Here is a 27,417-nt window from a genome sequence, read left to right on the forward strand (position 1 = left end):
TGTGTATTTTGTGCTCCTGCGGGTAAATGTAATAAAATTCATGAATTTAAAAAAAAACTAGAGCCTGTAGAGTCACCGTATTTTTAAAGGCATCTCAGTATGAAGTTTACGTCCAGTCAGAAGTTTAATTTTTAGTGGGAGGTTTCAAACTGCGGTTTTTGGAAAAAAACAAAGCGAAAAAACCCAGCCGAAGCGGATTCAAACAATATGTGTGATTATACCCCCCACCAAATTATACAGGTTTTGAAACTGCAGAAATCTTGAAGAGTTTCTGTGCAGCCCCGCTGCGGACATGTCACAAGATTTCCATCCCATGGGCACCCAGCCTGAGTATTGTAGCATGTCAGCTTGTATATCGCCTGCAGCAATTACGCCAAAAACCGCCGTGGCCAAATCCGCACATAAGCAACGTGCATTTGGCGGTGGATCTTGCTGCTCGTAGTGAACTGCGCTCAGTAGTCAAAACAAGAGCTCATGTTCAAAAAGTTAGCCCCGAACCTACCACGAAGCCAACTTACCTCCCTGGGGCGGCGTTAGACTTGCACGGATCATTACCAATAATGTAGACCTGGCATTGTGGGCATAGTGAGACTCGTAAATAAAAACACTCAGTCTGTTCAAGTTCTGTTAATTTTAGAATAGAAATCACAAAACTTCAGTGAAAACAAAAATGTATTCAAAATTAAAAGTGCATTGGTTTTGGGAGAAAAAAAACAAAAAAAAGGAAAATATTTTGTCTCCATCATAAAAGAAATGTTGCACCGAACAATAACACAAGATGAAGCCCCCAAATCCCCAGGAACTGCAGGGTCACTGCGGAGCGCCTCTCAAGATATAAAGTGTAGCTCCACCCAAGCCATCCAAAAACAGAAAAAAAAATATGTAGTCGTCACAGCGGTATCGCTCCACCGAGTTATTAATTATTTCTTCAGGCAACAGAAATGACCGTGGGCTCAAGTGTACCGCCAGCGGATTAGATCTGCGGATGGGACTATACTCGATGGCAGCACCAACCTCTTCTACAACTGCCTTGGGAACAGCACTGTCCCATCCGCCAGCTTCTGGGCAAAGTTATACTATTCGGAGTTGCTCTATGCTAAACCTCAACTACAAGTGTCTGACGGAGCCAAAATAATGTTTTTTAAAGCGCCATTAACTTCCAGGGCGCTGAACTAATATATTATTAAGGTGCCCATACTCTGAAGAGTTGGGACGCAGCTCACTTTACTCTGAGAAGGCAGATGTAGGACAGCAGGATTGGGCATACTGGATTTCAATATGCCTGATCTTTTGCTCTAACTGGAGATATCTGAATTATACGATTCCTGGATCTATGCCTTGAGGAAACACTGAACTAGTCTATTAAAGCAATCCTCTAGGCCTAGCTAAACAAAGATGGCCACACTGCTTTTCTGCTTAGCTGATGAACACTGTATTAGTATACATTAGTAGTCTAAGACACTACATGCTGCTAAAACTGGCCAGTATTGCTCACATGGGCAACACTGGCCAATCAAAGCAGCGTGTGATGTCTTAAGGCTAATGATGCATACTAATGCAGTGTGCACTGAGTAGTCAAAGAAGCAGTGCGGCCATCATTGTTTGTCCAGTACCCAAGGGTCGCTTTAGGGCCTTTTTACATTAGCTGGAGATACTTTTTGAATCACCATTCATTCCCTAAGTCCCCCATGTGAAGGTGCCTGCAATCAACTGATCAGTGGTCAGGCCTGGACCCACTTCTGCACGCCAAGTGAAACGGATGGTGTAGAAGACAGTGTGGTCGAGCCGCGATCGGCACTTGTCATCTGGCTCAAATTGTACTGTGTAAGCCCTACCCATTGGGGTCGGCTCACACAATGGGTTTCTGCAGCAGAATTCGCATCCCGTTCCTTTCAATGGAATCCGTGCCGCAGTCTATATGAGGCAGATTCTCTCTGCCAATCCACGTACGGAAAGAAAAAAAAAAAGAAGTTCAACAGGTCACGTTGTTGCCGATTCTGTGCCGTTTCCACATGGAATCTGTTGGGAATTCCGCACACAGATTTGCTTATAAAGGCCTAAAACTGTGGCCAAATATTTGCATATCTGCAAGTTTCTGCTGATTTCCACCACGTCACCATAGATAGCCATCCAGCCGCTCTGCAGATCCCACCTGCGCCTGATAACATGCACACTCAGATCAGTCTTTGTGTGCCTGTGTCTTTCAAGGGCACTCTTACATGTGACGGCTAGCGGGTACTGCCAACCCAACACTTATCGTTCACCGATTGGAGGCGATGTGCATCGGAGATCTCTTCTAGCTGCTTACCTCCATGCAGTCATTCATAGATGAACTGCCTGTTAAATGGACCGACTCCCTAAACAGGGGACTTAACAAGTAAGGGAGAAAAGCTCTCAGCAGAGCCGCTTGGTCTTCAGCTCATCTAAAAACCAAGCGACTGTGACAAGTGAGCCATTCTCGCTCACTGACCTCGTCAGGTCTCATGTTTACACGGGACGACAGTCGCCCAAATCATTCTTTTGAGTGAATACTTCGGCAACTGCCAGTCAGTGTAAAAGTACCCCATGGGGAATAAATGGCTGCCAGCTACCCATTAGCATCATATCGCCTAGAAGAATAACAGATTGGATACGCCAAAATCCAACATGTGCAAATCTTTCTTTACCGCATGGTGGATAGTGGGTGGTCTGCAAGTCATCCAAGGTGGCCAAAATTGGCAGATTGAGTCTTCTAGCCTTTGAAAGCAGAAGTAGCCATTACCGAGGGGGTTGCCCATGCCACTGCCCCGCCTTACCTTCTTGCAGCAGGTTCAGGACATCTGAATGCTGCATGTGCAGCAAACATATAAACAATAAAGCCCAAAACATCTATATGACCATTTGTTGAACCTCCAAACGAAAGATCTGTTCTGAAGTGGAGCTACACTTTATACGGCCATCACTTTACTCCATTCTCCTCTATACAGAACTTTGTAAATGCCTTGTGAAAGGGACATGAGAACTACCAGGTCAGAGCGCACACGCCGACATGTCCCCAATGCAAATCCAGCAACCGTTAAAAACATCTAACCCCCCAGGAGAGTCTTCTACTGGGGATACCTAGTCTTAGTCTGAGATGGGGTACTGAAGAGAAAGTCTGATCTATTGCACCAGTCCGTTATTCAGCAGGGATTCAGTTGTAAGATACTGCGCCTTCCATTCTAGCTCATCTAATCTACTGGTTCAGACTTCACAGTGATAAAAGTCACAGGCTGGATCATCCTGCATTAAAAGTAATGGAAAACCTCACTTGGGGGAACACTGAAAAAACACAGTCTGAAGATACGGGTCTACAATGAGGGCTCTTTTAAAAAAAAAATTAAGAGATTGTATGTTCACAAGGGACTGGCACCTTCATCAGAAATCACTGTTGGCCACGTGCGCTGGTTGGATCCATCTGGCTCAGCTCAGATTGGTCCAGTAGCTCAAAGTCATCAGCTTCAGCGTCCGTGTCCAGCTCAGAGCTCGAGTTTCTCTGATATGTTTTCTGCCTGGTATTTTCCAAAAAGCCTGAGGCCTGCTGAGTGACGCCCGCCAGCGCCATCTGTATCATCCCTCGGGTGACTAGGTTGGTAAGGTTGTCTTTGAGCTGCTGAGCACCAATTGCAAGTGGCACCTCCGACTCTGAAGACTCCTGCTCATCGTAAAGTTGGTCGCCAGACATATGGGAGTGGCCGCTTGCAATTGGGAGCCCGATGCTGGTGTCATCCTCATCATCTATGCCCGTTGTCTCCGGATTGATAGAAGGAAAGTCAGGGAGATCTCTGGCAAAGGATTCTTCAGGATCACTATGGCGGTCGAGATCTAGAAGTATAAGAAGAAACGCCAATTCATTAGTTATTCTGATTCTTTTTCTTTCAAAGTATTTTTGTTGCTTTTTTGTTAACAATCACTTGTACAATTATTTCAAATATCATCAAAACTTGGATACTACTATGAAAATACAACTTGTGGAGATTAGACTGCGGTATACCTGCATGCATCAACAAATAAACTTCCTTTAAAATCCCGTTTCTTTGACTGTGTTGTAACTTATAGTTAACTTTAGCAACGGGAGATGGGGTGTGTGAGGTAGGAGGGGGGAGGGGAGACGAACAGGGGGAGGCAGGGGATAGTGCCAGGGCACTAGGTTGTGTGCGTTATATTGTTGTAGATACTCATGATCCATCCTAGTCACGCGCAGGAACCTGTGTTTAGCCATCTCGAGAACCCAGGTGTATTACGGGTATCTATCCAAGCAGCCCACGTTCGGTAGAACTGGTCGTATCCTGTCACATCCTCCGTTAGCCTAAGTCTCTCCATACGTTCTATCTCGTCTATCACCCCTACCCATGCGCTTCTGGGTATACCTGAGCTCTGTTTCCAGAATCTCGGAATCACCTGCCTTGTGGCCATGATGAAAAATCTCAATAGGCCTTTTTGGAGCGATGGAGCATCGCCTGAAGGGATGGATAGGAGCGCCAGCTCGGGTGTTAATGCGAGTGGCTCTCTGCTTACTGCCACGTATAGATGTTCCATGTCTTGCCAAATGGGTGTCACCATGGGGCATTCCCACCAAATATGCATCATTGAGCCCACTCCTGCCCGGCAGTGGCAGCATACATTCGGGGATGAGGGGAATAATGCGTGTCGTTTCTCTGGGGTCATATACCATCTTGATAGGATCTTAAAGTTTAGCTCCTGGAGCCTGCTGGAGATAGACATTTTATGTGCGAGTTGGAACGCTCTGCTCCAGAGCTCCTTGGGGATCAACCTGCCCAGAGTCTCCTCCCAAGCTCTTATCCACCGGGGCTGGTGATTCTCCAGACTCTCATCCAGCAACTGATTGTAAAGTATTGAGACTGTGTGTCTGGGGGTTTCCGAGGCACAACATAGTTTCTCAAAGGGAGTATAACTCATGTTCCAACCCTGGGTAGGTTTTATCTTTTTTAGGTAACTACGTATCTGAAGATCCTGCATCCATGAGCCCAGGGGGACCCCTCGTGTTCCTTCCAGGGACACTAGACCCCGTATGCTCCAGGCTCCACCACCTCTCCCACCCTGGCTTCGGCGCCTGTTGGTATGAACCCCAAACTGCGCGCCGATAATGTTGCCGGGAGTTGAGGGTTCCCAACTAATGGGGTGAGGGGCCCCGGGACACCTTCCCCTCCACGCGCCCAACAGTGTTCGTACCATGATTGATGCATCTGCTCTCTCAATTCTGATTCTTTTTGAACAACAGTCTGTAGACCGTCACCGATGTCTATGGCGGAAAAAGTCACAAACGACTTGCGACCAAATTTCAACAGAATTATATCTTCTGCGACTGTCGTGTCCCGTTAGGTCACAAGTGTGACAAGTGTTCCATGTAACATCATAGGCGACACATGTTGCCGTGCAGTCCAAACCAAAGAGTGAATGCACATGGCCGGGTCGGATCCCACTGCTAGAATTATCTCAGCGGGATGCGATCTGTGCCCCCTGCAGTGAACCGCGGCCCACCCCCTCCCGAGTCTTCTCCCTGCTTTGCAATGTGCCGACTGGTGCACAGCCGCAGAGCAGAACTGGCGCGCCAGCGATGACGTTTCTGTGTGGGCCTCTGCAAGGCTCGCACAGGAATAGGTCATGCCGCGATTTGTTTACCACACTAGTTTTCACACGGTCCAATTGAAGCTGTCTGCATAGGATTGCATAAACCAATGCAATCCTAAGGCAGCGGGCACGGGCGGAAATTCTGAGGGAAATCTCGCCGCGGAATTTCCGTCAGTGTGCATTCACCCGAAGACCTATTCAGTCCACACCTATACCTTTCAAAATTGCATACATCTGTGGCATTGACGTCTGGAACAGCATGAAGAGTGTAACTCCCAAGCATTGTGTGTTTAAAGGGTCAAGCCGACAAAAATATATATTTTTCATTCCTGCCTTTCCCCCTCAAATTGCCAGTCACACTCTGGAGGTTTCCTCTGTATATTGCAGCCACTTGCATGCTGTGCAGCCTCCTGTCCGATACTTATTAGACACCATCCTGATGGTGAGATTTTTACTTTCACTTTTTAAATCTATCTCCTGATGCATCAGCACAGCATTTTCTAGAGGCTTTACCATTTCTGCCTGCTGGGGGAACAATTTGATCATTCGCTTGTATAGTCACCTAACAGAGCTACAGACCATAAGTATACAGTCAGGAGGATGAGCTATAATCTACACTATACCTGTGTGACCGGATTGCCTATATGCCCCTCTAAGCAGTTTCTATGGTAGGACTCACACAATAGCATCACTTAAGACTATGAAACAGACTAGAAACGGAACACAAGATCCCAAGTAGAACTGAGCTGGCCAGAATTGAGAACACAGTTAACACTAGCCAACTATGTACACACTAGGCGCTTACTTCAGAATGAATGAAAAAAAAAATACTGTAGTAGCCCTTTAAGGGAGGATGAAGCTGCAAGTGAATTTAGGAATAAAGGTCACAGCCTGTTCGGGTCATCTTTGCCCGCGTTTCACCCTCAATGCCTCTGAACATGACCAGATTGGCAACCTTTAGGCCGCCTGTCCACGGGAGTAGCAACATCCCGTGGCAGATCTCCGCCGTCGGGGAGCAGGAGACAGCTGATGGCTCTCCGCACGGAGCCTATCTGACAGATAGGCTCACTACGGAGAATCGCGGCAAATCGCTATGATTCTTCGCTCATGGACGCCGCAGCTGTGCTTTCTATAGCAACGCTATGGAAAGCTTCAGGCAGCGTGATTCGCCGGTGGAATGACGCCCGTGGACATACAGCCTTCGATAAAATAATGGATATGGGCGTATAATAGGATTTGTTATTTATTTAAGCTAGGCTTCATTTGTGTTTGTCACATGTATGAACAAGTTGATCTGGCAGCAAACAGGTTAAACTAAAACTGTAGGATGTGTCACGGCCCAAGCACTTTACCTTCCGAGCCTTCTGTAAGGGGAGTCTGCCCCCGGGATAAGTTAAATGTCCCATTGTCAGTGTAGGAGACCTCTGCGTCTGAATGTTCAGAATCCGAGATGGTTAGTTCCTTAGCGACTGCAGAATCATCCAGCTAAGGAGAAAGAACACGACCGATAAGACGGCGTCCCGCAGCACAGGAGCAAAATGCGGCAAACTAATACTAGTGCGGTTTATTTTCCTTGCAAAACGGAAGTTAATGGGGGTCCATCGGACGGAGCCGAAGTAGGATGAACCCAGCAGGGTGTTTGGGTTCCATTACGAATGCCAGCCGCGACACGCGAACAGAGGCCAACTTATTTATAGCAGAAAACACAGGAAAAAGTCTGCAAAGAAGGTAAAAAAAAAAAAACAAAAACGTATGTATGTGCAGTATCACTCAAGACTCCGATGATCAGCTGATTGAGTGCCTGCTGGTAGTACCACTATACAAAAAGACTATGGGGTGAAAGCAGCTGCTCCGACCCCTACGTAGTGGCCAGTGCTGGTAATTGCAGATGCAGCTTTCATTTAAAAAAAAAATAAAAAAATCAATGACAGCTACACCTGCAGTTACAAGCACCGGCCACTACACAGGGGTCGGAGCAGCAGCTTCTACTCCGTATCCTTATATGTTGTGGGTCTGACAGCAGGCCGCCGAATCAGCAGATCCCAGCCAGTCCACTATTGGCGACCTGTCCTGTTAAATAGATCTTGGAAAAAGACCCTTAATAAATGGTTAACTAAAGTCCAGGTTGTATTTGGATAAAGCGCTTACCGTAGGACAGAACGCAGCCAGCTCCTCTTCACTGTCACTCCCCTCATTTGGAGGAAGGGCGCGCCCGTGCACTGGTCACAAAAACACAAGGTTACTGTACGACAAAGCAGCTTAAAGAGTGTCCAGAAGTAGAACAAGATGCCTCCATTCTTCCAAGAACAGCACCGTGGGCTTCGTCTGCCATTACATCTCAGCTCTACAGAGGGAATGGAACTGAGCTGCAATACCATATACAACCTACAGACTGGCACGGCACTGTTTTTAGAAGTTAGCAGTCATGTTTTTTAAAGTCTAAGAACTCCTTTCCCCCATCCACAACTGTTGGGGACTAAAGGTCATAGTTCTATAGTCAGGCTTTATGCCAGGGTTCTGCTCCTACATACTGTCAGAATCAGCTGACGTTCCACAGTTAGGCCTCATGTTCACGGGGAAAATCAGGCCCGCTACGGATTCTCCATGTAGAATCTGCAGCGGGTCCCTCCTGCCCCGCGGACATGAGGGCTGAAAATAGGGATAAATCAGAATTAACTTACCTCTCACACGCTCCGGATACTTCCTTCGCTGCGGCGTCATCTTCTCTCGTCGCGGCTGGATCTTCTTTCTTCGGCTCGACGGATGTGCATGATGACGTCGGTGACGTGCCCCGCGCATGCGCCGGGCTGAAGCAAAATGATCCGGCCGCGACTGAGAGAAGATGGCGCCGCGGCGAAGAGAAGAACCGGAGCAGGTGAGTAAAATCTGATTTTTGTCTCCCGCGGATCCGGACGGCTTCCATAGGCTTCAATAGAAGCCCGCGGGAGCCATCCCCGCGGGAGACCCGCATGAAAATGCAGCATGGTCCAGATTTTTTCATGCTCCATTTTTTTTAAAATCACTTTTATTGACGATCCGCGGGTATTTATCTACCCCGCGGGTGGTCAATGCATCCCTATGGGGTGCGGATCCACGGGCAGAAGAAGAGTTAAAATCTTAAGAGTTAAGCTGCGGATTTTAATTCTTATTTTGCCCATGGACATGAGCCCTTAAAGGGCATGTGCCAGGTTACAAAGTTATCTCTATCCACAGGAAAGAAGTTGCCTTTATGACCTTTATGGGGTCCAACTGCTAGAATCCCGCCCAACTGATCTCAAAAACAGGGTCCGCTTGGTCCCCGAATGAATGGAGCGGAGGTTGCGCAATCGCTAGGACCCCCACCGATACCGAGAAGAGGGTCCGGTCAATCTAAGTGAATGGAGCAAAGGCCACGCAGGTAGATCACTATTCCGTTCACTTCAGTGACAGCGCCAGAGATCCAGTGAGACCAACTGGACTCCTGTTCTCCTGATCAGTGGTGGTCTCAGCAGTTGGACCCCACACTGATCATAAACATATCCCCGCCCCCCCCCCCCCCCCCCCATCTACAACATGGAGAACAAGTTTATAACTTGGCACAACCCCTTAATGACGCAACTCTTTTTTTTTTGTCCCCCCACTTTCGTTTTTTCCTCCCCCCCTTAAAAAAAATCATAACTCCTTTATTTATCCATAGACGTCGCTGTCTGAGGGCTTGTTTTTTGCGGAATAAGTTGTATTTTTTAATGGTGCTATTTAATGTACGGAAAAACTTATAAAAAATTCTGAGTAAAAAAAAAAACAAAAAAACACATGACATTCCGCCATCTTTCGGTGCGTCTTGTTTCTACGGCGCACAAACTGCAACAAAAACGCTATAACTATATTCTATGGTCCGGTACGATTACTACCATACCAAACTTGTATAGTTTTTTTTTTTAACTACACTAATTTTTTTCAAAGACATTGCATTTTTTTTCAATTATTTTCTGCCGCCATCTTGTGCGCTCAATAGCTTTTTTTATTTTTCCGTCGACGTAGTTCAGCGAGGGCTCATTTTTTGTGGGAGGTCCTGTATTTTCCGTTAGTACTAATTCGGAATACAAACGACTTTATGATCGCTTTTTGTTGCGTTTTTTCTGGGAGACAGGATGACTCAAAAAGTGCATTTCTGGCGTTATTTATTTATTTATTTTCGGACGACGTTCACCACGCGGAGTAATTAACGCGCTACTTTGATAGATTGGACTCTTACGGACGCGGCGATACAAATATGTATTTTTATTTTAAGATTTAGATTTTTTAATTACACATATAGCAAAAGGGGGGTGATTTAAACTTATTACTTTTACCTTTTTTTTTTTTTTTTTTTTTTTTTTTTTATATAAATACAATTAAAAAAACTTTATTGATCTTTTTTTATTTTACTTTCAAGTCCCCCTGGGGGACTACAATATGCGATGCTTCGATCGCTCCTGCAGCATGACGTAATGCCGTAGCATTACGTCCTACTGCATTCTGACAGGCAGCCTGCGACCTCTCTGCATACATACCCCGACGCTCCAGGAGGTAAATATACGTCCTGGAGCGGGAAGGGGTTAATGCAAGTAGATCCTATTCAACTGCAGTGGGATAAAAACCCATGCAGGATAATGAATGTTCAGTTGAGCGTGTTCGTTACTACTGGGGATTCCACACTGGAAAAGCCACAGATTATCAGATTAGATGCATTGTAATTCAATGGAGCCGATGTGTGTGCGGATCTGCTGGGAAATCTGTGGCAGGCCGAAATGCACACGGCCGGATCCCGCAGCGGAATCAGACCCCATGCCGGCCGGTGACCCCGTACCTGTCCAGATTGGTCTTCTGGGTGCTGCGGATTTGCCGGTGCACATGTGCAGTGCAGATAATGCTTCGCCGTTGAAGCAGATCCGCTGTGATTCCTAAACGGACACTGGAATCGCAGTGGGTCAGACGGCTACCGTTGAATGTCATGGAAGCCGTCAGTGCGAGTCCCACACGATAATAGAGCATGCTGCAAGTCTTTCTCTGAGAGTGGAAATCGCAAGCGATTTCCGCTCATATGCGTGGAAGAATAATTTTACATTGCATTCTATGGACAGACGTTGCTGCGAAATTCGCAGCCAGATGCCCACCGCCGATTCCACAGCAAAAATCTGCCGATGTGCTTGGCCTCAACCTCAAATATCTGCTGCAACCCTGAGACACGTGTGACCCCTGAGACACGTGTGACCCCTGCGTCATATAACCCAACGAGAGTCGGAGAGTCCCCCCATGGTAACACTTACACGGTCTCTCCTTCTGCTTGGACATCATGTATCCACGAACACTAAAGTCCAACCGCTGCAGGGCTGGCTCCAGCTTCTGGTAAACGCGCTGCCCCAGGCGATGGTATATAGCGAGAGGCCAGAGCAGGACGAACAGCACTGTATAAAGGAGGAGACAAGATGCAGCAAGTGAACAGAGGTCTATGGCACCTGCCTAGAAGACGCTTGGAGGAGGGTCGGGTAGAGCGTTCTACACTTCTCATCTACCGCTATAATACCGCTCAGGTAGGTTTCTGCTTGAGGCCGCTCACACAGCCGGTTTTTGCGCTTAGTTCCGGGTTTAAAACACTTCCCTTGATTTCAATGGGGCTTCTTAGACAAAAGTTTGAACGCGGCATTTCTGACTCCACGATTTTTCGAACGCTGTCTGCTCTATTTTAGTGCGTTTCAGCGATTTTAATGCAATGATGTCATGCGTTTTTACAGACGCCGGTGTGAGAGTGGCCTTACAAAGGATCTTTAGGGAAGGCAAACTGATAACAGCCTGCTCAATGCAGAATACAATACAATAGCAGGTCTTGCTGTTGGTTTGGGAACCCACCGGTCAGGGCTCTGGAACGCCTGGGGTACGCAGAAACACTGCTTTACCAAACGAAGATGTTAATGTCTAAGGAACAAAACTTATTTTGGACCTAAGGACACCATTTTTGGGGCATTTCCAGTTCCACTTTTCAAAAGCCATAACTTGTTTTTCTGTCGACATGGCTATAGGAGGGCTTGGTCTCTGTGCAGCAAGCTGTAGTTTTTAGAGAGTGCAGGAAGAGGACCAAAAAAAAAAACAATTCTGCGATGAGCTGTAGTTTTTAAAATTGGTACCATTTTTGGGTATGTATGATTTTTCTGATTACTTACTGCCTTCAGTAGAGGAAGAATGAGCCAAAAAAAAAAAAAAACAAAAAAAAAAAAAAAAAAACACCCCAAAAACACGAGGGGACTTGAATTTGAAATCTCATGTTTGTTCAGATAACACATCACAGGCCATGGCAGACCAAGACACAATTGAGTGTTAGAGGGTCAATGTCGTCAGAGGGTGCACCCTCCCTCTGTGAACTTTGTACATGTAGTGATGAGTATGTAAGGCTCTAACAGCGGAGATCGCAGTGCTCACCAAATCCCACTGTTGCAGCGGGAGGATGGCTGTCAGTCACAGCCACTTTCCGTTGTGGATGGTGTCAGCGTAATTCCTAAGTCTGCACCATCCATGTGCCGTATACAACATTTCACCCCAACCCATTCCTCACAATGATGTATATGTAAGATCATGGTGGGTTGAAGAAAGAAATGCTCACCTCACCTGTCTCCCTATGCCTACTCCTCTCCTTCACAGGTGTCTGTCCGGTCTGAGGGAAGGTAGGGTGTTATGCAGGCAGAGTCTCTGCCAGATAATGAGTGTCGATTAACATGCAGCACGTTGATTAGCGCCTGTTATGGTCGTTCACGTGTGTCCGATCACTACTATTATGGGGATGATCGTTAAGATCGTTGGTTCCCGTACTGGTCGCATTAGTTGGCAGCGCATTCCCTTCTTACATGGAAAGCTGTGCTGCTTAGTTTACTTGATCATCGGCCCATGGAAAAAGGCCTCTTGGCTGAGTTTACTCGGGGCAGAATTGCCGCGGAATTTCCGTGCGTACCTTTTGCCAGCAATCTTAAACCCGAGCAGCAAAGTAGGCGAGATTTGCAAAAATCTCATCCACGCACTGCGGACACGCAGCGATGAAACAGACAGGCAGCGCAGGATTCAAAGCCACGGCATGTCAATTTTATAGCCGTTTCCGCCGTGGGCTCTATCCTCTCTATGGAGAGGGATGGCCGCAGTGGAATAAAAGGCGGCAAAACTGCTTCAAAACCCGCGCCGTACGGGTTTAAAGCCACCTTTCTGCTGCGCAAATCTCACGGAATTTCCGCGTGAACTCGCTATGCTCATTCTGCGAGATTTGCGTGGGATTTATGCCCCATGTGACCGCAGCCTTAGCCTACTGCTTTCCCCATATTGATACAGGAGGGAAGCAGTAGTCAAAGTCATGAAACGGGCTAAAATAAAGGAAAAGGAAGGAAGGAACTGAAAAGATCAACTCACGCAGCAGGTAGGAGAGCACAAGACCAGGAATGTATCCGCCCAGGACAGTGAGGAAAGTCAGGAATCCGCAGACCAGGAGACAGAACTGCAGAGGGAATGGAAACAGGATTAGACTATGTGCACATATGAAGGACGGCGGTCAGCGGCACAAGATCCGGGGGACAGGAGTGCTGCAAGTGCCTGATCTGTAGGGGCATCCAGGGCGGCACAGACTCCATGCAAATAGGGGCAGGACCCGACATAGTATCAATGTGGGATAGAGATGGTCGAGGAGTTTGCCCATGGATGCATCTACCGGCACGGCCGAAAACATGGAACTGTGCAGAAACAGGAGGAAGAGAAGAGGGAAACAAACACTACAGTGTCCTGATCTATAGGAGAACATGGAAGCACTCCAGCAACTCCGGCAGCATAAAATACTTTATTTCCGCACTTCATAAGAGGACGGATGAAAAGAAAAATCTGGCAAAGACACATGTAGGAGCTCCGACGTGCTTGGAACATCCATGCTGGTCTTTATCCATATCCTTACTGAAATGCTGAAAGAAAGACGTCTTCTATGCTGCCCGAGTTGCTTCAAAACTTTGATGTTCTTCTTTGCTTCGCAGCGGCTCTCGGCTTCTGTGCACTTGGTGATATGGAACAGCAGAGCTGGGGGAGCTGATCGCTTCACATCTATAAAACGTCCCAACCACAATTATAACATATATACCCTCTCCACAAAAAAAAAAAAAATGTAGGATCGCTGGGCGACCTAACCCCCAGTGATCAAGAAAATGGCAGTCCTGCTCCGTGAATGAAGTGGCGGTGTGCATGCATGACCACTGCTCCATTCACTTCTATAGGACTGATAAAGAAGGGGTCACTGGGTCAGATTCCGCATGCGGAATCCGACCCGGCCGTGTGCATTCAGCTTTAGTGGAAAAGACCCATACACCACGGGTGCATAGGACCACTGCAGCTAATCCCCAGGTGAAATGATCCGGGGACTGGATGCAGCGGTCACATGACCCTGGTGTCGGTGACATCATCACTGGCTCCCTGCATCTGGAAGTGAAGACCATGGGGCGCAGGGGGGAGAGTATGCCTTCCTTATGTTGGTACAGCAAGATCAGCAAATTTGGGGAAAATAAAGACTGCCCCCACAGAGCTGCTTTAAGCTTTAATTAGGACTAACATGGAAAAAAAAAAAAAAAAGTTTTACCTTGCCAGGATTTTCAGATTTGAAGACCTTAAGGTTCTTTAGAAAGTTTGTCAGAGTGACCCACACTTCAGCAGCATGATGGCACAGCTCGGGCACACTGAGCAGCCTTGGGTGTACAAAGCCCCAACTAGAGGAGATCAAAGGGAATATAGATAAATACGCCAACACAGGCTCATGCCTTCACAGGCTGAGCTTTTCCCCTGCAGTAACCAGATGGGGGATTGTAATTTAAATCATATAGGCACATTACTTTACCATTACTTCAACAGGCCACGTATAGCAGGTCCTGCCACCCCGTAAGGCATTTAACACCGTGGCGACCAGCTAGGTGTGTATTTAAGTCCTGGCTGGCTGGGGTTTAATCCATTAGGCCATGAAAACACGCTCACCTTGGGGATTAATGCCGCAGGGGCTGTGAATATGACAGCTCCCCGCTATTGGAGATAGCCGACAACCTGCAGCTGTCATGAGGGGCCGCGATATGCAACCCCCGGTATCCAATGGCTGACTGCGATCGCATACAAGCAAAAAAACAAAAAGAGTCAAGTTACTCATGGATCGGATCAATGAGGGGAGCTGAAACTACTCATCTCCATCCTCTGCAATGTCCTGGGGCGTTCTGGACCTGACTGCGTTTTGCGCATGCGCACCAGACGTAAAATGTCGGGTGCATGTGCAGAGGGCCGGGGAGCCCAGGAGGTTTAAAATCTCCCTGCTCCCGGCTAGCATGAGTAGCCAAAACAGGGAGATGTCACCGGGGACCGTGGTATGCGGTTCCCGGTCACGTGATCGCCGTTATCCAATGGCGATCATGTAAAGTAAAAAGAAAAAAAGTTTAAGTTTCATCTCCCCTGAAGGATCATATCCGTGAGTGGAGATGAAATTACATACCCAAGGCCCCCGGATTTATCCGCGCACCTTACCACGGCTCTTGCGCACGTCGCCAGATTGGCGGACCTATACGCAAAACTCATGTATTGCCGGGAGAATTTAAAGTCTTCCTGCTCCTAGCTACCAAACGTAGCCGAGAGCCTGGAGATTTAACAATAGGCCGCGGTCATGTGATCGACGTTATCCAATGGATAACAGTGATCATGAGAAAAAATTTTTAAAAAAAAGTTAGAGTTTCACCTTCCGTCACGGATCCGATCCTTCACAGAGCTATTCTTTGTTAATCTAACGTCAGATCTCCAAAATATGGCTCCGTCACTAAGGGGCAGACAGGCTTGGTCACTAAGTGGTTAAGAAGTGTGAAAGCGTAAGGTACAAATAAGCAGCCTGTGTAATTAGATCATTTAGCTCGCTATGCCTGTTTGTGTGCCTCCATACACGGCTGGTATTGTTTATAATGATCCTATTAGTATGGAGAGGATTAGCATTCATTATTGAGCAATGGGGCTGGTAATGTACACTATATCATCAGACCGCCCGCGGCCCGCCGTACACTATATCAGACCGCCCGCGGCCCGCCGTACACTGTGACATCCGACCGCCCGCCGCACACTGTGACATCCGACCGCCCGCCGCACACTGTGACATCCGACCGCCCGCCGCACACTGTGACATCCGACCGCCGGCGGCCCGCCGTACACTGTGACATCCGACCGCCGGCGGCCCGCCGTACACTGTGACATCCGACCGCCGGCGGCCCGCCGTACACTGTGACATCCGACCGCCGGCGGCCCGCCGTACACTGTGACATCCGACCGCCGGCGGCCCGCCGTACACTGTGACATCCGACCGCCGGCGGCCCGCCGTACACTGTGACATCCGACCGCCGGCGGCCCGCCGTACACTGTGACATCCGACCGCCGGCGGCCCGCCGTACACTATGACATCAGACCGCCCGCGGCCCGCCGTACACTATGACATCAGACCGCCCGCGGCCCGCCGTACACTATGACATCAGACCGCCCGCGGCCCGCCGTACACTATATCAGACCGCCCGCGGCCCGCCGTACACTATAACATCAGACCGCCCGCGGCCCGCTGTACAGTATACAGGGAATCACGATCTGTCCGTTAGGGCCGTTTCCCACAATCCCCAGCTCACCTTTCATTGTCCGTATCACTGGATCTTGTAGCTGAAATGTTAGAAAGGTAAAATTAGTTATCAAATAAAGCAATAAAACTGTGGCAATCAGCGCCCCCCCGCCTATGAGCCATGTCTGGCACTGCAGCCCATTCTAATACAAGTGAATGAAGCTGAGGTGCAATACTAAAACAGCCTGTGGACATTTGTGGTGCTGTTTAGGGCGGGGGTGGAAGTGCATTGGGCTCATCCGATTCTCCACAGCTACCGTTTCTGAAGGTGCCCGCACCCCACTGCACTCTTCTTCCAGCTGCAGCAATGATATCCGGGTCATGTGACCACTGCAGTCAACGACTGACTTCATGCAATGCAGGGTGTGGCTGCAGCAGTCACATGACAAAACAAAGATGGCGGCATGGCTTCTCCGACTACCTGATGCACGCTGTGTATTAGTATACAACATTCGTCTAAGACGCCCCACCCGCTGTGAGTGATGGGCGCATGTAGTGTTCAAAGACTAACGATGCGTACTAATGTACATCGGGTAGTCAGAAGCGCGGCGGCCATCTTTGTCTCTCCAGGATCGGAGGGTTGCGCTAAAGATTAGTTCATCAAGAAAAAGCAGGATATTGTAAGACGGTAACATGGTATCTGCAGCTTGACAACACAGAGCCCCACGGCGGCCCTCACCTCCGAGCTCAGGCCAGATCTTGTTCTTCCACTGATCCACACAGATGACGATCATCAGGCCGAATGCCGCCAGGAACACGATTCTGAGCGACGTCAGGGCGAAAAACCTGCCGGAAAAAATGCATTCTTTTTAGAGTTTATTTTTTATAAAATATTACTTCTAAACATTTTTTCCCCGCGGCCAAATTACTTTTCACACGTCCTCCACGATCATTCAGTCCAACTCACCATACATGCGATTACGGAAATGCTACAATCTAGCGCCATTCTCACATGAAGACTTGGGGTAACTGTTCATGCTTCTGAGCCAAAGCCAGAAGTAGATCCTATACATGGGTGTCTGTTCTCATGCCCGTCAATGTGGGGGTTATGGTGGTGGGGGAGGGGTGATATGGGGGGGGGGGGGAGGGAGAGGAAATAACACACAAAGGCCCTCATTGATGTCACTTTTTGTTTTCACCACATCCTGACAACAGGCTTATAAAGATGCGGCACATGCAGAAATGCACCAGAAACGTTATTTTATAGGGGATACAATTATCAGGGTCCTCTTTAACCCTTTCCAATCCAATTTGCATCCTGGTTTTCCTAGGGGGCTTACTCTTTTTCTGCTGTTATACAACGGCGCTATCTGCTGGCTAAAGCCAGTACTGCATGAGGTGACACGTTAGATAGGCTCCGACAGCAGAGAGGCTGGCAATATACAGTAAGAGAACCCTGACGGACGTCTTCCAACATCGGAGCTGTACACCCTTAAATCATAATGTCTTCAAAGGTCAGACAGTGGATTGGAAAGGGTTAACCCCTTCGTGGCTGCTATACGCCTTTTACTGACCTCAGAAAGGGGCTTTAAAAAGGGCCATTTCAGTTATACGATGTTTTTTCCATTTTTTCACCCACTGGATAGGTAAACACTGATAGATCGGTGAGGGGCCGACCGCTGGGACCCCCACTGATCCCAACATTGGGAGGCCCGTGTCCCCAGTATGCCACAGCTGAAGAGGTCTGCAGTGTGGTGGGGGAGTAGAGCCGCTGGTCACACATGCCGCAGCAGGTCCATTCCTCTAAACGGCGCAGACACAAAGCAGAGTGTTGCGCTCAGCTATCTCGGTCTGTGACATAGAAATGAATGGAATGGGGAGGGGTGTGTGTGTGGTAGGGGGGGGGGGGGGGGGTCCCCATTCTCAAGATCTGCGGGGGATCCCAGCAATCTGACCCTAAACAATCTACCAGTTTTCACCCATCCAGTGGGTGGTGAAAAACGTAGCTCCTGAACATCAGATCAGTAGGCATCTTCTGCTCGGGACCCCCGCTGATCATCAGGTGAGCCCTACAGACACTTCAGTGCTTACCAGAGGCAGTGCCGTACATTTCATAGTGGCCGTGCCTGGTATAGCAGATCAATCAGCTGATGTGTGGGGTTCCTATCGGTGGGGGACTACTGCTCTCATAGATGACCAGTCCCGAGGACAGATCATCAATATCTTCTTCCAGGAACCCCCCTTTTAGGACAGTCCATGGAAATACTCAGGAAACCAATTTATTGCTTAGTCAGCTGATTCTATTGCAGAAAACAACAGGAAAGCGGTTTTATCTCCGGGTAGGTTGGCGCGTCCTCAAGTGACACAGTGAAGGCCGGCACAACAGATAAAAGGGAAACTTTCCACGCCAGCAGATTGACGCTGACCGCAGCAGGCCGTATCCAAGAATCTAATGCTTCAGCTTACTCTGCAGCGGAGTGTTAAGGCATTGTCTACATGTGCAGCTCCATAACACCATATGCCAGCCGGGCATGCTTACTGTGCCCAATGCTGGGCAAACCACACAGAAAGGTGACCGGTACTGAGCCACTGACTGTCACCCAACTTTCTCAGATGCCTGAATGGCATACGTTTATAAGTTCTACACGTCCCACCACAATGCAGCTGGACAACCCCCCCAAGAGAGGCGATGGTGGCCAAGCCACGGGCACAAGTTTAGTTTGCCCTATTAACCCTTTCCAATCCAATTTGTATCCCGATTTTCCTAGGGGGCTTACTCTTCTTCTGCTGTTATACAATGGCGCTATCTGCTGGCTAAAGCCAGTACTGCATGAGGTGACATTGGATAAGCTCCGACAGAAGAGAGACTGGCAATATACAGTAAGAGAACCCCGATGGACGTCTTCCAACATTGGAGCTGTACAGCCTTAAATCATAATGTCTTCAAAAGGTCAGACAGTGGATTGGAAAGGGTTAATGGAGTTGAATGACCCCCAGACCCGCTGCTTGAATCCCCACCGATCAGCTGAGCCCCAGGGCTGCAGTCATGACCGGAAGCAGAAAGTGCTGACCCTAGTGCTGAAGCCTGGATTACTACCGCAGCGCAGCCCCCATTACATTCAACCCAACCTGTCAGTTATCAATAGAAAGCAATTCTCTTTGTAAAGTCCCAGAAGGCCCTTTAAAGGATGCGGACTTTTTTTTTAAAATTGTTTTTACAGCATATACGCTGCCGATAACTTTATTCCATGAGTCCGTTCGTTCTATCAGATTTAGATGAACTCCTTTGTTGTCTTATACAGTTTAATGCAATACCATAATATTGATAGCTCTATGAGTCGTGGAGAGTGCGTGCAGTGTCCATGAGGGGGCACTGTGCTAGAATGGGGGACCAACAAGTCTACAAACAGCTCCCCGGATAGCCTGCCCGCTCACTTTGAGACAGTTTACGGAGCTCAAAAAGGTGGTGACAACTTCCCCAAGTGGTGGCGCTACAGGGAAACGGAGCAGTTGGTGTCATTCTGCAAACTTCAGCCAATCACAAGGGCTCCCGACAATTTGGGGGGGGGGGGGGGGGAATGGGTGAAGACACAAGATGCAGCACATTTACGTCCGCCGACAAGCGAGGAGGCCATAAGGACATCCTAACATTTTCTGGTTCGTGGAAGTTCCCAAATGTCCCAGCATTACAAGCACGAGCCCTATAAGGTGTAAATACTTCTGCAGCTACATATACCGCTACTATATCCGCAGGATTACCCCGTCAGAATGGCTGCTCCCGTATGACCCGCAGACGTGGTCGCGCTTAAGCTGCTTTTCAGCTTAAAGGTTTAACGACTACCCTAAAGTGTTCTGCGGCTCCAGGCGCACGGCCACCAGAATACGGGCACTAACACTTGTGTACACCAAGATATAGGTTACCTGTTATCTAGCAGCGAGCCGTCACTTGTATATGGGGGGGGGGGGGGGGGGGCGATACACATGGGAGGGGGCAGCTAGGAAACCACTATATAGTACACTGCTCAAAAAGACAAGGGAAGGAGTCAGCTGAAAACAACCCATTATTAAAAAAATAAAAATAAAAAAAAATAATTTTTCCCCACCCAGAATTTCGGGGTGTGAGCAGAGCGGAGCGTCAGCGGTGGTCTGCCAGTTCTGCAGTTCTCAGGCAAATGCCAGTGGTGTTGCATGGTGCTGGGCTGTGATCACAGGACATCGGGCCTCATGGAGGCCGTTCCTGACTGTTCGGTCAGACATATACAGACAAGGAGCCCCCTAAAGGTCATTTTGTCGGGCTCCGGCAGTGCTGCTCCTGTTCCTCCTTGTACGAAGGAGCAGATACCAGGCCTAATGGTAGGTTGCTGCTCTTCTACGGCCCGTATCCCAATATCTGCCGCACACTCTTGAGGCGTACAGCTCTACTGATCCAAAAGCAGAATCCTAGAATGGTAGTTAGAAGGGACCTCCAGGGTCATCGGGTCCAACCCCCTGCTCAGTGCAGGATCACTAAATCATCCCAGGCAGTCTTTGTTTGAACACTTCCATTGAAGAACTCACCACTTCCCGTGGCAACCTGTTCCACTCATTGATCACCCTCACTGTCTAATATCTAATCTGTGTCTCCTCCCTTTCAGTTTCATCCCATTGCTTCTAGTCTTTCTGGGTGACAAAGCAAACCTTCTTGCAGTGGCACCTATGGATATACCACCCTGAGGACCACCTTCACCATCGCTTATGGAATAACATGGGCACAAATACGCTGGAGGCCTTACGAAACAACTTTGATCTATAGATCGGCTCCTGGTCAAACCCATTTGCAAAAAACAAACAATCAGCGGCACAAAAAAAAAAAAAAAATTATACAAAACCTTGGAAATCTTGCACCGATGAGCTGAATGTAAGATATTCCATAAGAGAAGCGATCAGCCAGCAGGTTAACGAGCTCCGGGTAATTAATTATTCATAGAGCAGATGGGAAGGAACGCCACCTGCGCAGTAGTAACGGATTAACCAATGCTCTGTCAGCAAGGGGTTAAACATCGGCTCAGATGACCAACTGTGACGAAAGGACATCGGCGCGGCGAGAAGAAAAAGATTACGTCCGCCAGACAGAAATTCTTGGAAGAATTAACAGGAATCTCATCTGTCTGCAGACTTACCGGAACATTCCCCAACGGAGAACACCGCCGGTGATCAGATTATATAATGGAAGTGCTGTAAGCGATCACTAGTAAGCAGGTATAGATTATATGTGCCCCCCCCGTACATTATATGACCGCTCACTCACCAAGAAACACATAAAAGCCACTTCATTTATAGTAGAAGGTACGTTTGTCCTTGTAAAACAGCCCTAGCTGCTGCAAAACCTCTTTGAAAGTAGATAGGAGCTTCTTATCCATCATTTATTAACCCCTTGCCACCCCACTAATAAACCATAAAGTCATGCGAACCAGGCAGTTCTTGGCATTTGCCGTAATGGAACATCATAGTGATCGGATGGGCGCCGAAGCCGTGCCGGCACGATCACTGCAAGAACGTGGGTGCAAACAACAGCTGGGATCGGAACTAACTCAGATCCCAGCTGTTAGCCCGTTAGATGCCATTGTCAATATTGACCACAGCATCTGAACCGTTAACAAAGAGGACGGAGCTCCCCAGTCAGGTCGTCGGTCTTCCAGAATGCAACCACAGAAGTCTGTTGGGGTGCCATGGCAACCGGCGGCCTAACACTGGCCTTCATGCCTGAAGTATTGCAGTGTATTATTGAGCGAGCATAGGACTGCATGTTCAAGTTCCATACACAGCAAAAAAATTAATACATTTATTTTTTCACAAAGAGATGACCCCCTCCCCCCAAATTACTTTGCCCTTAAAGTGTTAATAGACCAACAGGAAACGCCTCCATCCCTTATATTAAGAAGTTCTGCAGCAGCTGTAACACATTTGGATCATACACTGAGCAGCAGCTACAGAATCCCTCCATAGCGGGGGAAAAAAAACAACAAACCACAACAAACAGTCTAATGGTTGCCCCCGGCCAGTAGTGACAAGACCGCTCTCCAATTAGAAAGCCTCAGCAGCTGTTTTGTGCAGAAAAATCCCTCTAAGGCTGGGTTCACACACGGCAGATTCCCGACGTGTCGCGGTTTGGCTGCGGCGAAAAACCGCAACATTTTCGCTGGGAGAACCGCGGCGGCTATGAAGCGGCCCGGCTGCTCGCTCTTCTCTTCCCTCTATGGGAGCGCCAGCCGCAGCGGAAAAAAAATAAAAAAAAAAAATAAAAAAACTGACATCCACAGCTTCGGTCGGCAAAGCCGCGCCGCAGCGGCGGTTTCTGCCAGATTAGCCGCAGTGGATTGGCCGTCCCGTGTGAACAAGATTTCTGAGAAATCTCTTCCACTTGGCTGGCTAATCCCGGGATTAGCGGCCGCATGCGGATTTGCCGCGGCGAAATTCCGCACGGAATTTCCGCAGCAAATCCACCCTGTGTGAGCCCAGCCTAAGAGCTCTTTCTCAGGAACCGTAAAAACGTGTAAATGGGCCCACAAATCTATCGTTCGCGCGCCCGTACAGACAGCATGGGCTGGCCCATGTACGCCGAGACCGCAATGCTGTTGCCTCCCCTTCCCTCCCGCCCGTCTAAACATTCTGCGCCAACAGATTAACGGTGACATCACTCGAGAATTTGCTTAAGTAAAAGCGACATAACCAAGCATCAACTAACATCAGCTGGCATGGGGTCAGGATGAAGCCGATCTCCATACACGGTGGGCACTGCCTGGGCGATACAGCGCCTGGGAGCGGAGAGACCGCCAACACTAGCTGGTAACCCTTTAGATGCCACAGACGTATTACCGCAGTACAGGGGGCAAAAAGCAAATACAGTGATCCCTCGTCTATCGTGGGGGTTACGTTCTAGAGACCCCCGCGATACGTGAATATCAGCGAAGTGGCGGCGTTATATTTACACCAACGGATCTGCCGGGTGAACTGCCAAACAATCGCAAAAATGAACAGACAGACCGATGCTGCGATCAGTGAGCCAATCAGAGCCCGGGATACAGAACACGTTTCATCAGCCAATGGTGTGCAGCGTACAATGTCATGTTGGCGAGCGCTGGCGGCGTACTGGATTCCCTGTGTGTACCGCAGAATTCCACAACACAGCGAAAACAGAATTCTATACGGTCCATCTAAAATCCGCAACGCACTGAAGCCGCAATTGTTGAACCGCGCTATAGCGAGGGATCACTGCACAAGTGTAAAAAACACAAAAGGTCCAGAAAAAAATAAATAAAAAAAATTAGTATTACTGCATCTGATCCATCTTGCATGATGAACATTGAGAAAAAATTTTTTTTTATAAAAAAATGCCAGAATTGGGCTTTTTTGGGCCCTCTGCCTCCAAGAAAGAAAAAAAAAAAGACTAAAAAGCAAGTCAGTTGCAATAGAACAGCCCTACGACAAATCAGTCCATCCGCAGAGAAGACAAAGGACCCTTGTCCGGGTTACAGCTCGTCCCGCGGAAACCTCCTCCAAGATCAGCGAAAGCCTTCCCTGCCGCCCCTCTCCGGTGACATTGGGGCTATTCACATTAAATGGGGTTCCATCTTTCAGCTACTGATGACCTAGCCAATAGTAGATGGACGGGGTCTGCCATCATGACCCCCGGGGCGGGTGCACCAGTGTACAGACCAATGTGCTGCCAGAAACCCAACGCCTCATACACCACAGCGAAACCTTCAATTCCGGTGAAGCAGCCCCCACCAGGGACGTAGCCCCCCAGTGTCATTTCCGAGAGGGCTCAACTGTAGCCTATGATGACATGACTAAATCCAGTGTGGCCCCAACTATACCCACATCCGCGTACTGCGAGTGATGCCCCCGCGGTGTGAATAATGTGCAGCATGCCGTTCATCACAATGGGGATTTACTAGAAGTGACCCCCCTGAGGACATCTGGCTGATGTCTGAGGCCTGACCTTACAGGGGTGGTCGCCCGGCCGTCAGCAGGGGGTACAGAAGGCAAATCCACATGGGCGGCCGGAGGGTGAGGCAGCGGGTCACACATCTCCCTCCATGGTCGGAGTACCACACACTGCCAGTCACACTAACGGGCAGCCAGTTGCAGTAGTGCCTTAAGGTGGTCACCGACGTATAGCGATGGCTTCTGACTGCCCATGTAATACAGCCATGTAGCAGTTTACTTCTATGAGGTGGGAGACGAGCGGCCGCCAGTCATGGCCGACACCGCTTATCCGTTTCATCCCTCGTCTTCCCTGAAATAACAATCCCCAACTACCAGCGATTAACAAGGAGCGTGTTGGTTGGCGCTTGTTCAGCGTCCAGCGGCCGATCATCTGCTCTGTGGGGACGAGCGACCGTTACTCCTTGGTGCCCATACGGCAGTCACTGACCGGCCCCCGTTTACACGAAGAGCTGCGCAGCGGAGCATTTTAAGGGCGCCTTTACACTGGCGGGAAAAAAAACAAAACAAAAAAAAAACCACACACGCTTTTCGTGCGACGCGAGAGTGAGTGAAAACGCAGAATTACGAAACTAATGCTTTCCTTCACATTTGCGATGCTTTCACTCCTGCGATGTTGCGAGAAATAGGCGGAACCCGACAGACCTGGGGCTTTCTTTGCCTTACATATTATGTTGCTTCTCACCGGGCGCCATCGCGGTCAAGTTCTAATCTACGTTCTGGCTACAACTTACCCGCTCCGATTTTAATGCGCCACCGGAGTTTCCGTGCGGTATGTCGTCCGGGCGTTACTCAGCCTCCGGGCCCCCAAAATCTTGAGACACCAAACGCGCTGTGACCTTGGCGGCTTTTTTAACCCCTTAATGACCGAGCTAGTTTCTTAGTTTTTTATTGTTATTTTGAAAGTGCCGGAACCTTAGGTCTTTTTGTTTTTCTTGCCGACATTCAATGGCCGGAGGAGTCGCCGCTGTTTGTGTGGCGCGGTGCATCTTTTAAATGGCACCACTTTGGGGTACATGTGATGTATTTATGTATTTTTTAAAAAAAACAAACTCTTTTTGGAGGCAAGAGGGGGGGGGGGGGGGGGGGGAAGAAAAAATTGCGCCTCTTTGCATTTTGTTCTTCTGGCGCTCGCTGTTCAGGAGACGAACGTGACGTTATTCGCAGGGCGGCAGAGCCGACACCAAGTATCATGGAGTGCGTTACTACTGCTGCACACCAATGCGTCGCCGCATTACAAGACCCAGTACATTCTTGTTTTCTCATCCAGAGCGCCGTATAAGGGACTGATATCTGCGGAACAGCCGAGCAGTTTTATTGGCGCCATTTTGGGCCACAGATTAATTTTTTGATTTTTTTTTTTTATTCCGCTTTTTAAAAGCAGCAAAAATCAGCCCCTCTAGAATAGGGGTTTTCATCACTTTTTAGCTCACACGACCTTTCCCCCCTTCGTACCGCGGTCTATACGATTACAGCGACACGAGTTTAGGGCGTTTTAAAAAGGTTTTTTACTTTTTTTTTTACATAATAACTTTTTTTTTTTTTTTTGAGAAATACAAACTGGAATCGGCATCGCTGCGTCCAAAGACCAATAAACTAGACGTCATTTTTCCACCTTTGGCGCGGTGCCCGCTCTTTTATTTTCAGGGAAGAGTTGTACTTTTCATTAATACCATTTTGGGGGGAGATGCAGCTTTTTATTGCATTTTTTAGTCAGGCCAAAAGGATGAAAAATAGCAATTCTGACTAATTTTTGCGCCGCCCGCCGTGACAAACGTTTCTAGTTTCGCGGTGGATCTCTTCTGGCCGTGGAGCTTTATCGCCCCTTCTTGACATTATTTCTTCGGCCCTCCGGCTGCTCTCACACATACATTCAGGGAGCGGCGCGCAAAACCCACACCATTTTACCGCAATTTCTTGCAGAGTTTTTGAATATATATGTTAGAGCATTCTTGACCGTGCCGCATCACTGCGACGGGCGACGGGGCGTGTTAAAGCGCCAAAATTCAGCAGACAGCGCTTGAAAATTGTGGCAATAAAAACACCGTGTTCGAGCGCCGGTCTGCGAGGCCCTATTGAAATCCATGGCGGCGTTGTACAACGGAGTGCAGGACGCCGCGCTATTCGTGTAAAAAGCGGCCTCAAGGAGACGCGAAGTGCGCATTGTATCATTCCGTAACGCCGCCAGCCCCTCACGCACTTTCGCTAACTCTGTTCACCGCGGATTATGCGCAATAATATAGTTATATTATGCCGGCCTCAAAAGGAAACAGTCATCCGTCCCACAGCTGGCGGTGACATCCGGCGGATTTAATCCCCGCTCCACGTTTGTTCCCGCGGCGTATTTTTTTTCTGCAGTGCGACGATACGATTTTTAAAATCCAATAGCGGCTTCCGTAAACGCCGCAGATTCTCCGTGGGAAGAAAACCTGCTGCGTGTGAACATAACTGGCATAAGGACAGTAGAGCCTAATAAAAACTACAACTCCCAGCATGCTTTGCACACCAATGTGGAGATCCAGGTTTGGCACAGGAGCACTACAACTCCCAGCACCACTGCACACACCAGGGCATGCTGGGAGCTGTGGCTGCTGGCCTGCAGGACCCCAATAGATGCAGAACTACAACGCCCAGCAGGAGTTCAGGCATGCTGGGAGTTGTAGTCGCACAGCCGGTAATCCCCGCACTCACCAGAAGGCGGCGTTGAGCAGCAGGTGGAGCAGCGCGCTGTGCCGGGGTCTCTCCCACAGCAGCACGGCCTGCAGGTAGCTGAGCAGCGGCTCGTAGCTCCCCAGCCGCCCCAGCAGCTCCTCCTGCACCGCCCGCACCTGCTCGTCTCTCTCCCGGGCGGCCAGGCTGCGGGATCCGCTCCTCCTCATCCGCAGCCCCGAGCTGCTCTCCTCCTCGTCCTCCGCTCTCTGCGCCATCTTTACTTCCTTCCGCCTGCTCTTCACCAGGTGGTCAACATTGACGTCACTCCGGGGTGCTGACGTCAAAACATAAAAAACACGGTCACACGGAAGGCGGTCACTGGTCTCATGCACAGACGGCAATCGCTAGCCGACACTCTAGGGACCCGCCCCTTCTATAATACCCCCCTTGCTACAATGTTGCCGCCGACGCAAAGCTAGACACGGCGCATGCGTAAACCTGTCATCCGTCAAAGATCATGGCGGCCCTCGCTTGAGAGAGAATCCGCTTTTTTTTTTTTTTTTTTTTTTTTTTTT

The 27,417-nt window shown here is 48.9% G+C and overlaps 1 protein-coding gene across 1 annotated transcript; it reads right to left on the reverse strand.

Moving 5' to 3' along the window:
- Nucleotides 1-616: 616 nt before the first annotated feature.
- On the reverse strand, nt 617-27,383 carry RETREG3 (reticulophagy regulator family member 3). The gene is made up of 9 exons (XM_066587604.1): nt 26,882-27,383; nt 16,944-17,050; nt 16,275-16,305; nt 14,222-14,348; nt 13,018-13,102; nt 10,899-11,036; nt 7,759-7,829; nt 6,963-7,095; nt 617-3,843 (listed from the first exon to the last, which is right to left on the reverse strand). The coding sequence occupies exons 1-9, from the start codon at nt 27,115-27,117 to the stop codon at nt 3,404-3,406; spliced, it is 1,368 nt and encodes a 455-aa protein (XP_066443701.1). The 5' UTR covers nt 27,118-27,383; the 3' UTR covers nt 617-3,403.
- Nucleotides 27,384-27,417: the final 34 nt, after the last annotated feature.

Source organism: Eleutherodactylus coqui, chromosome 13, assembly GCF_035609145.1.
Source record: "Eleutherodactylus coqui strain aEleCoq1 chromosome 13, aEleCoq1.hap1, whole genome shotgun sequence".
NCBI lineage: Eukaryota > Metazoa > Chordata > Amphibia > Anura > Eleutherodactylidae > Eleutherodactylus > Eleutherodactylus coqui.